The sequence below is a fragment of the Miscanthus floridulus genome, unplaced genomic scaffold (genome assembly GCF_019320115.1).
Source record: "Miscanthus floridulus cultivar M001 unplaced genomic scaffold, ASM1932011v1 fs_815_3_4, whole genome shotgun sequence".
In the NCBI taxonomy this organism is placed as follows: Eukaryota; Viridiplantae; Streptophyta; class Magnoliopsida; order Poales; family Poaceae; genus Miscanthus; species Miscanthus floridulus.
Genome location: NW_027097310.1, coordinates 48,263 through 60,000, shown reverse-complemented (window position 1 = coordinate 60,000; position 11,738 = coordinate 48,263). Strand labels below are relative to the sequence as shown.

At 52.5% G+C, this 11,738-nt stretch overlaps 1 protein-coding gene across 1 annotated transcript; it reads right to left on the bottom strand.

Annotated features, from left to right (window-relative positions):
• Positions 1–5: 5 nt before the first annotated feature.
• LOC136533223 (uncharacterized) lies at positions 6–2,054 on the bottom strand (the record flags this gene model as incomplete). Its single annotated transcript, XM_066525794.1, has 2 exons — positions 986–2,054; positions 6–236 (listed from the first exon to the last, which is right to left on the bottom strand). Coding segments are annotated over exons 1-2 (837 nt in total), but the record flags the coding sequence as incomplete, so codon positions are not given.
• Positions 2,055–11,738: the final 9,684 nt, after the last annotated feature.

The window sequence follows — 11,738 nt, the reverse complement described above, 5'->3', positions numbered from 1 at the left end:
ATGTGAGGAGCCATGCGACGGTTGTACCTGCCAGCAGACTGAGGAGTGTCGATGTTGTAGGACTCAACGAAACTGTGTGCCGAGTTGATGAGGTACTCGTAGACAGTCGGGAAGTTGAACACAGGAATGCAGCTCTCTGAAAGCAGCACAAAGCGCTCATTTGAGAAATCCAGCAACGCATTGGCCAGCAGGCGCTTCTCAGCATCCACCAGGGTTATTGATCCCCAAGACACCTCCTGCATTGGAAAGAAATTAAATATTAGAACGTGGAAGAACAAAGGTATCCATCGATAATGGGCATAAACTGCAAGTGCACGATAAGGAGAGTAGTGCTGTGAGACAAAGAAGGAATGCACACATTACAGTGAAACAGGAGAAGCACTACTTTAGCACAAAAGGAATAGAGGAAAGTAATAAATCATGATTGCAGGTCAGCCCGAACTTGTTGACTGATTACTATTGTTTTTTTAGTAAAAATAACTGAAGCAGAACATTTGTCAAGCAAGAATCTCATCACCACTTATCTGAAATTCGTGAACGCCACTAGTTGTTGAACAAATTAAGTAGTTTACCAACCTAGCATTGGGACAAGCAAGCAAGCATATTCTCCCCCTCCCCTACTAGAGCAAATCCTCAGCCATTTGCACACAACATATCCCAATCAAGTTGGGCACATGGCAGCCACCAACTAGCATGACAAGTGGCCACCAAGGCACCAGCTATCCGCCACTCAACCAGATTTTTTTATCTTCTTTTGCACAAAGGCAACAATAATGCGATGCAAACTCCCAAGCTGATGGATTGCAATGTGCTACTACTTGCTAGTGATGATTCATGCCATGGTGACAACAAAACAGGGGAAGGGATGAATTATCACTATCAGTCTAGTTTTTTTTTTTTTTTGACAATGATGGATTGATTGTATTGTATGAATGTAGCAGCAAAAAGGGGAAAAACAAAGTACCAGCAAAGGCAAAGGCAATACCTCGCTTGGGATCTGTCTGCCGTAGAAGGCGGAGCTCTTGGAAACATTGAGCTTATAGTCCGGCACGGTGTGGACGTAGACGGAGTAGAGCCCCTGGTGATCGTGGAAGAACTTGTCCCAGAGCGGCGCGAAGGGGATGGGCCCGCGCGCCATGAAGAGGAAGGCGACCTTGGGCACCCGCTGGAAGGGAAACTCCTCGGCCTTGGGCACGAGCGAGGCCCGCCAGAAGAGCTCGTCGTCGGTCATGGAGTGCGCGAGGCGTGGCGGGTGGACGAAGGCCCTGAAGGCGAGTCCCATCCCGCAGTCCCGGTCCCGCGGGTCGCAGCCGTAGGTGGTGGCCGGGAAGAAGAGCTCCGCGTGGGACGCGTTGTAGTAGTAGCGCGCCCCGCTGCCGCTGACGGAGAGGCCCAGCACGACGCCGCCCATGAAGATGACGGTGGCGGTGACCAGCTTGAGCAGCCCCGTCGACCACCAGTAGTCCTTGCGCGGGGTGGCCGGGAAGTAGTCGGATTCCTCGTCCCCGGCTGTGGGTAACCCCCCGACGCCGACGCCCGTGCCGCCCCGGGACTTGAGCATCTGCTTGGCGTTGGAGTCGCCGCCCCACATCTCGGCGGGGAGCGTGGCGGGCGTGGGCCGGGGTAGATCGGGCGGGATCGGGAGCCCGCCGCGGCCGATCTCCGGCCCGCGCGGAGAGATCGGGAGCGGAGGAGGCGGCGGGTGCTCGGGGGCGTCGGACGGACGCCTCTTGTAGGGGCAGCGCCGCTGCTGGGGCTCGACGGCGCCGACGAGCCGAGCCGAGCCGCGCGCGCAGGTCGGCACGGGACGCGGCGCGGTGCGGAGGGGAGGACGCTTAGCGGCTAAGGAGGGAGCGAAGGGAAGGGAGGGGAGCGGAGCGCGTGAAGGAGGAGGTCGCTGTCGATTGGTGGATACGCAGCTGGATGTGGAGAGGGAGGGGAAGGGAGGGGGGAGAGTGAACGACGACGCGACTGGGCTCGGGGGAGCGAGCGCGTGTATTTATCGGAGGAATGGCGAAGGCGACCCCGCGACCGCGAGCGAGATTTCTCTTTCTCGGTGAGGTCGCCGTGGGCGGCGAGGAAGAAGAGGCGGAGGAGATCAGGAAGGGAAGGGAGGAGGCGTGGAGGGGAAAGGGGCCCCGGAGCAGGGGCGAAACGGTCAGAAACGCGGGCGGGGCCCGCCGCGCAGAACCGCGGGGCCTGCAACGTGTCCACGAGGAAAAGAAAAGGCTCCTTGGACCTGGCCCGAGGACAAGGAGGGGAGCGCGTGGAGAAGGAAGGCTGGAAGGGAAAGCGGGCTGCGTCCGTATGGGCCGGCGGCGTGCGGCGAGGGCGACTGACGGTGGGCCAGCACGTGTCCCCGTAGGGAGGAAAAAAGAGGGCCCACGCGGCGTGGAGAATTCGCGGCTCATCACGCGCTTTGCTCCCCCGCTGCGTGGAGGTGGCGTTTGGCTGAAGTGGAGTGGAACGGTCGAGGCGGGAGTGGGGCCCGCTCGCCGGTGGCGCGGGAACGCGGCGTGACAGGTGCCTGAGCGGCTGTGCCGTTTTTAGTTGCCGACTTTGTTTGACCATATTTGTTCATTTTGTTGTTATTTTTCTCTCAAAAACAAATCACGTTACAAACCTAGACCACTCTTACATATTCGAACCTAGGATTTTGTGGCCTGGAACAAACACAAATGTGGCCCCGGTATCTTAGACAAATAAAATACTCCCTCTATCGGTTTGTCCTTTATCGATACACAATTTTTATTACGTATCTAGATATATTGTATATCTAAGTGTATAAAAAAAGATTAAGTCCACTTTTGGCCCATCCACTCTTGTGTTGGTCTAATTTTAACCATCAACTACAAAACCGTCTAATACCAGTACCCCAACTGTCAAAACCGTTCACTTTTAGCACCTGGGTAGGGGCAAGGCTGTTTTGACCCACGTTGAACGGTTTTGACCATGCCACGCTGGCGTTGACCGCCACGTAGGACGCTGGTCTGCATCTCAGCGACATGTGGGGCCCGCGCCCACCACGGATGCTGGGCTCGACGACGTCCACTTCACCGCCGCGCTGTCCCACCGGCTGTTCCCTCCTCCCACGCCTTCACCTCCGCCCGCCGCCGAAGTTCGTGGAAGAGGACCTGCCATGGTAGTCGGTAAAAATCTCCGATGAACCGACCTTCCGTGGCTATAAAGCCAGCCATGGCCACCATCCAGGAGCGCCTCACCGAGCTCCATCTTCCTTTGCTCTGCGTCGTGCTCTCCTCTGCCCTTCTTCTCCTTCTCTCCCTTTCCTCCTCCTCCTCCACTCTCCCTGCCCGTGTCGACGCAGCCCAAGACCACCATGGAGTCGCCCAGCGCCCTCCACCGCGCCAGAGTTGTGGCCTCGAGCCATCGTCACGCCACCACCCTGCTCTGCTCGCCCGCACCGGCCTTCCCATCTCCTCTGCTCCGTCTTCTCTCTGTAATCCCTCTGCTCCGTGAACGCTGCTTCCCTACTCCATCTCGCTTGCCCTGCACCGCGCGTCGCCCTGCGCCCTCCTTCCCTCCGACTCCCTCTCTCTCTCTCTCTCTCTCTCTCTCTCTCTCTCTCTCTCTCCTTCCCCTCTCTTGCTCGCCCTCTCCCTTCCCTTGCTCTGGTGCTTGGGTGGATGGAGGGCAAGGTCGCTGCCTCCGCCCTCCCCGCCCGGCCACGACGTCGGGGTCCGCCTCGCCGACCTCGCGCGCTTCGTGCGCGTCCACTTCTCCCAGGCTGGCGGGCGGCGCCGGTGGCTAGGACAACTCGCCGCCTACCAGGGCGCACGGACCACCACCTCTTCCTCTGATACGCGGGCGAGGCGAGCTAGGCGCGCCGCGGCGCAACGCACAGAGGATCGGCTTGCCCGCCCTGGCAGATTGACGTAGAAGTACTGCGGAGGCGACGGACGGCAAAGCGACGAGCCTGCGTCTCCTCTGCTTCCGGTCGACTGCGTCGCCGCCTCTAAGCTGCCCCGGACCGATTCCTTGGGCCACCAGCACCTCCTCCGCCCCGTCGACCTCTCTGACGCCTCATCCTAGGCCATCGAGCACTGGAGCGTTCTCCTGCCGGCTCGCGAGCAGGGCAGTGGCGCTCGAGCAAGTTGCGGCGGCAACGCGCGTCCACCTCGTCCACCATCACAAGTGGCGCCCCCACCGGTGCTGGCTACTTTGATCTCCCGCCTGCCATCGACTCGTTCAACAGCACCTAGGCCCTGAAGCCGATCCCCTCGTCGGTGGTGGCGTCGGCCGACCCGTCGTCCATGGACTCGACACGGGAGCCCAACCGAATGCGGACTAGCGGCGGCAACACGTCGTCTTCCTCTTCCTCGTCATCATCCATGGATGGCGGTCGCACTAGGAGCTCCATGGTCGAAGCTACCCCACCCGCGACGCAAGCATCCGCGGCAGCAGCGCGAGAGGGAGGGGAGGGAGGTGACGAGTGGGCCCCATATGTCACTGAGATGGAGGTTGGCATCCTACGTGGCCATCAATGCCAGTGTGGCATGGTCAAAACCACTCCACGTAGGACAAAACAGCCATGCCCGCGTACAGATGCTAAAAGTGAACGCGTTTTAACAGTTGGGTATCACCGCTAGACGGTTTTGTAGTCGAGGGTTAAAATTAGACGAACCCTATAGTTGAGAGGCTAAAAGTGGACTTAATCCTAAAAAAACTAGGTATCTACAAAAGCCACGACAACCTATAATTTGGGACAGAGAATGATAACTAAATTTACAGGGTTTCCAATAAAACAAGAACTACAATAGATATTTAACCCTTTGGAGCATTCTATGAACCACCAAGCAGGAACGCACACTATACTCTAACTTAGAAGTCAGATGAGGATAACAATTCAGAAGCCATGTCGGTAGAGATGAAAAGTAAAAAAATTAACATATATCAAGAAAGGACTTGTCGTCCTACTGTGGAGGCAACTATGAGGAACTCGTCGTGCCAACCGTCGCCTCGTCTCTTCAGCTGTCACGGTACCGCCTGCAGTGTCAATTGAGTGACGGTCGATGCTAATAACGGGTGCATTGAATTGTCACGTGGGAGGTGAGTAGTCATAGTGGATGTACTGGAGAGTTAGAACATCACGGTGGAGTCACGCGTAGGTGATCGGTGAATGTTTGCACGCTAATTAGACTTAATACAAATTACTGACTAGGTGCTCCTAAAATTTGAGGTGGAGGATGAAGGGGATGAAGGGGGAGGTTATACGCTGCCCAATGTGCGGCCCTGGCACTCTACCTACACGCACAATCATTCGATGAACATAGATACACACAGGTGCCTCTGAAATACTAAAGCAAAATATGAACGCGTGTTTCACAAGTCGGACGCTAGCTTAAACAACTTAGATAGCAAGTTTTACCATAAAAAAACTAACCAACTAAACTACACTCGGTTTACATGTTAGTAACCCTGGCCTCCATTTCGCGTCCTGCGTCGTCCTCTGCACGTACGCGGCGATAGATTACACAATGCGCGTACGGAGACGTTGTGGTAGCAATAGGGACACATACGGACAGGGACAGGGGAAACAAGTTTACTGAGGTACTACTCGATCGTGTTCGTAGATGGATGTCGTTTTATTACCGCCGTTTACCCATTGTATTTGTCCGGCGTCAACCGTCAACGCCAGCTAGCTAATAAGCGCGCAGTGTGTGGAAACAAAAGCCTTGGACAGGAATGAGCCTGGAGGCAGACGCATGGTGGCCGTCAGGAGCTGCCGTCAGAAAAAACATTCCTGTCGGCGGTCCGTCAGGAATAGCCAACCTTTCCTGTCGCGCTGTTCCTGTCGGCTGTTTCATGACGGTTGCCCAACAGGAACATAATTCCTGACGGTTTTCCAGGATTTCCTGACGGTTTCTGGCCGTCAGGAAAAACTCCAGCCTGGTAGTGTACATATATAGCTGGACGTGGTGCAGCTGACGTACGGTACGGTAGCAGAATAGCAGTAGATGCGATCGAATGCGACGGCATGCAAGGAACGATGCATGACAGTGTATGCAGCAGCGTTAGACTATCTCCAACGTGACTACCTAAAAACGAGACACATTCCCCTCGATGGGTCACGCACAGTGTAAGGGTCAGATACCCAAAACTTTCCTTTTTTCCAACCGCGAAGGCAAAAGAAGAGCCTCCAAGCACGGAGCTGGACGCCGTCGGATTTCGTCATCCTCGTCCCCAAATCTCCCATGGCTTCTTCCCCTCCCCACTGCCCATCCGCACCGTCCTCGCTGCCACCCTGCTCCTCCTCGTGTACGTCCTCCCGCTCTCCACATTTCCCCCCAATCTGGATCCCGAGGAGGAGCTTGAGGAAGAAGGGAGTGGCTGCCGGCGTTGAGGAAGAAGAGGAGCGGGGTTCGGGGCGACCGTCGCCGTGCGAGCTCTGGATCCGGCGCCACCGTGCGGGCGAGCTCCGGCCCTGGCGTCGCTGTGCCCGGCGAGATCTAGACCCGCGGAGGAGCTTGAGGAAGAAGGGAGTGGCTGCCGGTGTTGAGGAAGAAGAGGAGCGGGGTTCGGGGCGGCCGTCGCCGTGCGAGCTCTGGATCCGGCGCCACCGTGCGGGCGAGCTCCGGCCCTGGCGTCGCTGTGCCCGGCGAGATCTAGACCCGCCGCCACAGTGCGGGCGAGCTCCGGCCCCATCCTCACCGCATCCGTGCCGGCAGCGCTCTTCTCCGCGGGCGGCGAGCAGCCCTTGCCGGCGGCGCTGCTCCACCGCAGGCGGACCTCGCCGGCGGCGCTGCTCCACCGCAGGCGGACCTCGCGGGCGGCGCTGCTCCACCGCAGGCGGACCTCGTCGGCGGGATCCTCCCTTCCCTGCCCGATGGCAACCGCAACCCCTCCCCGGCTCCCTCCGATGGCGGCCGGGTAGATCCGGACTCCACGACGGCAGCCGCGCCTCCACCGACCTCCATCGGTCCCGCCCCTGTGCCGAGCCCCGACGTCGGTCGCTCCTCTCTCTCTGCAGTGTTTTGCGTCGTCGTTCTCGACGACGCTTTTTTGCCTTGCGAGTCGGTTGCTACGCAAAATAGCTGCCCTATTTGCGTTCTCCGTTGGACGGTGATTTTGCGACCCAAAACACTGTGTATGAGGCATTTTGGGTTTGGGTCGCCGTTTACCTATCCCGTTGGAGACCGTCTTAGTGTGTGCGCTTTGCTTCTGCATTGTTTTGTGCTGTTTCATGATCGATCGGTAGCTGGCCGGCGCCGCTGCACGCGTCTAGTGCTAGCTTGCATCCGGTGCATGGGCCAGTTCAGCTGGTATTAAAGTTGGTTGAAGCTATTTTATTGTGAAAGAAAAATACTGTAGATTGTAGCTCATATACCGGCTGATAAGGGCGCGTTTAGTTCTGAAAATTTTTGGCTTTTGGCTACTGTAGCACTTTCGTTGTTATTTGGCAAAAATTGTCCAATTATGGACTATTTAGGCTTAAAAGATTCGTCTCGCAATTTCTCGGCGAACTGTGCAATTAGTTTTTTTTCGTCTACATTTAGTACTCCATGCATGTGCCGCAAAGTTCGATGTGATAGGGAATCTTGAAAATTTTTGGTTTTTGGGTTGGAACTAAACAGGGCCTAAGCATGCCTGCATTGTTGACGGGCACACGCATGTGCGTGCGTGTCATCTGTTTGGAGCGTCCGGATTACCTAGCTAGCTAGTAGCAGCCCGCCTGCCTGCGATGCGAATCGTATCAGATGCCACGCATGCTATTCTCTGCCTTCCTGGCAGCCTGGATGAACCGTACCATACGCATGTGCGCCCTGTTTATTTGGGCTGATTTAGCTTAGGCCCAGTTTAGTTGTCGAAAATTTTGGTAAAACGATATTGTAGCATTTTCGTTGTTATTTGACAATTAATGTTCAATCATAGTCTAATTAGGCTTAAAAGATTTGTCTCGTGGATTTTATCTAAACTGTGTAATTAGTTTTATTTTTTATTTATATTTAATGTTTCATGCATGCGTCTAAAGATTCGATGTGACGGGGAATCTTGAAAAATTTGGTGTTTTGGAGGAGAGCTAAACAGGCCCTTATAAGCCATGATTGAAAGTACTGTTGACTGGTTTGATGTGAGAGAAAAATACTATTTGTTAGCTTATAAGTCAAATACGACTAAGCGAACAGGCTGATGCTTTGTTCTTTCGCTCCATCGCTCTATCTGTTCGTTTGGCTTATAATTCATACTTTTTCACCCAACGAACAGTATTTTTCTCTCACAACAAATCAGTCAACAGTACTTTCAGCCATGACTTATCAGCTAAGCGAACAGGGCACCAGTTCTTGGATCAATCAATCAATTAGTTAGGTAGTTAAATTATACAACCTGTTCGCTTGTCGGTTTCAGACAGGGCTTATCAGCCAGCCAACAATGTTTCTCTCTACAACAAACCAGCAGCACCAGCCAAACTTATTAGCCTAGAAACAAACCAGCGAACAGGCCCAATTAATTCCGCCCGGCCGTGGTTTCAGCAGCATATGCATGCGCCACTTTGTTCCCTCCGTCCTGATGATAAATTGATAATTTGGCATATACACAGTACGTATCGATCTATCTGTCTATCTGCAAGCTGCTCCTAGTATGTAACGACCAGCTAATAAATAATACGTACAATATAATGATGCAATGCAACCGCCGTCGTCGTATTACGTCGTCGGTCAGCAGCCTCATGATCGATATATAAAAGAGCTGAAGAAGAAGAATGGAATCGGAGTGTAAGCAAGAAGCCACGCGTACATAGTTGTTTCTCTTCAGATCCATCCATGCAGCTGGAGCTTGCTAGTACGTATCGGCCGGAGTACTCACAAGCAAGCAAGCAGCAGCAAGACACGCCCACCAGCAGCACCAGCAGCTAGCGGTTGTAGCCCACCAGCAGCACCAGCAGCTAGCGGTTGTATTATATTGTATAGCTAGGCCTTGTTTAGTTCCCTTCAAAATTCCAAGTTTTTTCACTCTCTCTCCATCACATCAATTTTTAGCCGCTTGCATGGAGTATTAAATGTAGGTAAAAAAAATAACTAATTACACAGTTTAGTTGGAAATCACGAGATGAATCTTTTGAGCCTAGTTGGTCCACGATTGGACAATGTTTGCCAAATAAGACGAAAGTGATACTATTCATCCGGTTGGAAAAAGTTGCAAACTAAACAAGGCCCTAGTTGGGAGTTGGCCTAGCTAGGTAGGCATCCAGGTCTTGTTTAGATTACAAATTTTTGTAACTTGGATACTGTAGCATGTTTCGTTTGTATTTGACAAACTTTGTCCGATCATGGATTAACTAGGCTCAAAAGATTCGTCTCGTGATTTACAACCAAACTGTGTAATTAGTTATTTTTTTTACCTACATTTAATGCTCTATGCATGCGTCTAAAAATTGATGTGATGGAGAGAGAGTGAAAAAACTTAGAATTTGAAGGTGATCTAAACAAGGCCCCAGTCAGGAGCCAGCTCAGCGTCGGGTCGTCCATCGGCTAGCTGCGCGACTGCGATGCAAACATTGACCACCGTACTCCGTGCGTGCATTCTGCATGCCATGCTGCCCCCCCTGGATGCGCATCGCCAGACGAATTGATGCTGCAGCTAGCTAGCTAGCGCTCCGACGATCCAGCCTCCATTCAGACGAATTGATGCTGCTGCATGCTCCATCTGATGCATGGCTCATTTTTCGCCTTGCCCTTCGTTCATTTTCCATTGCATGCTGCTGCTGTTCGTTCGGGCCGGCTGGCCGCGCCGGAACCCGCCGTTGATTAGACTAGGGTCTAGGCAGGGGCGCCGGCCGGCAGCCGCGCGCCGGCGCCGATGGATGGATGGCGTCACGGCGACAAGCTGCATGCCGCCGCGCCGGTGCCGGTCAGCAGTCAACAGGTAGTCATCCTGGCTAGCTAGCTAGCTGCTTGCTTTCACTACATATATATGTAATTAGGTGGGGTTTAAATCCAGGGCCTAAAATTTTGGGTTGTCACATAGGGGTGTTATATAAGAGTGTTTGATAGTAATAATAAAACAAATTACATAAGTCATCAGTAATCCACGAGATGAATTTATTAAGCCTAATTAATCCATCATTAGCACATATTTACCGTAGCACCGCATTGTCAAATCATGGACTAATTATGCTTATAAAATTCGTCTCGTAAATTAGTCGCAATTGGTATAATTAATTATTTTTAATCTATATTTAATACTCTATACATATGTCAAATATTCGATGCGTTAGGGACTAAACTTTACGGGAGGTAATATCCATCTACCCGGTCTCCGGGGGCTCCGGCCTGCCGTTGCATTGCATGCCGCCTTGACCGTCAACTTCGTATGCCGCGTCGACGACTCGACGTAGTCAGGGTCAGCATGGAGCTGATGCGGTCAAACAATTAGCCGTTGCAAGCAGGAGAGGAGACTCTGACCCGGCCTGCTGCCCGGGTCGTCGTCGGGATCTGGTCGGTGCGCATGGCAGGCCGCCGCAACTGTTTTGGGCCGCCGGACCAGTACTTTGAACCTTGGCCCATCAAACAAAGTACCATTGCATTGCATTGCATCTTGCAGCGACACGAAACAATGGGTCGCATCGCCAACTTGAACAGCCAGCGCGTGTACAAGGAAGCGGGCTGCGTACGTTTGGGCCGGCCGGCGGCGTGCGGCGAGCGCGACTGACGGTGGGCCAGCACGTGTCCCCGTAGGGAGGGTGGGCCCACAAGAGTGAGGCCCGCTGACCGGTGGGCGGCGTGGCGGGTACCTGTGACTGTGAGCCGTTTAGTTGCCGACTTTGTGTTGATCACATTTATTGCTATTTTTTTTTCAAATCACATTACAAAGCTAGACACTCTATACGCACACTCGTCCCACAAATATAGACGCACACGCTCTACTCTAGAGGTATCTCTGAAAAACTGATCCAAAATATATATCCAAGCATGCGTAGTGCTTCAAGTCGAACGCTTAAACTTTATAAAGTTTCATCATAGAAAATTATCCAACTAAGCTACACTCGGTTTACATGTTTTTTTCTCTCACTCGCTTTACACGTTATTAACCCTTCATTTCTCGTCTTGCCTCGTTTTACACGGACAGGGACAAGGGAAACACGCTTATATTACTGAGCCGCTCGTCGTAGCTGGATGTCGTTTTGTTACCGCTGTTTACCCATTATATTGGATTCGATCGGCGTCAACACAAGCAAATAGTTAAGCGTGTGCAGTAGAAACAAAAAGGCAAGGCAGGCGTACTACCCACGTAGCGCGTGCGTGTGTAATAGATCGAGCGTGCGTATTTGATCCCACGAAAAACTAAATTAATTTACCAATGATTAGCAAAAAAATTATATGTAAGTTCTTTTTGCATGAAATTGAATTAAAAGTTTTGATGTTGATTTGTTTAGCAAATATGATTTAAAATATAATTTGTATGTGTGTAATACACTTATCCTTTTTGGGCTGATGAAGGAGTATGTTACGTAGAGGTCATAGATGCATTTCCACTGCTAATATCCTCTATATTTTTGCTTAAACATCCTCCAAATTTGTTAGATTTTGCAAGTGCTTTCCCAATACAACTCTAGTACTCTACACAAATATAGTACCCTGCATGTCTCCAAAAAAAGATTCATAAGGTATCTTGGTTTGTAGTTTCTAAGATTGATCTAATCTAAACGATATGTTCTTGCAACAGGATGGGAGCATTCACATATTTCGTATACCCTCACTTGATGTCAAGATTCGAGTAAA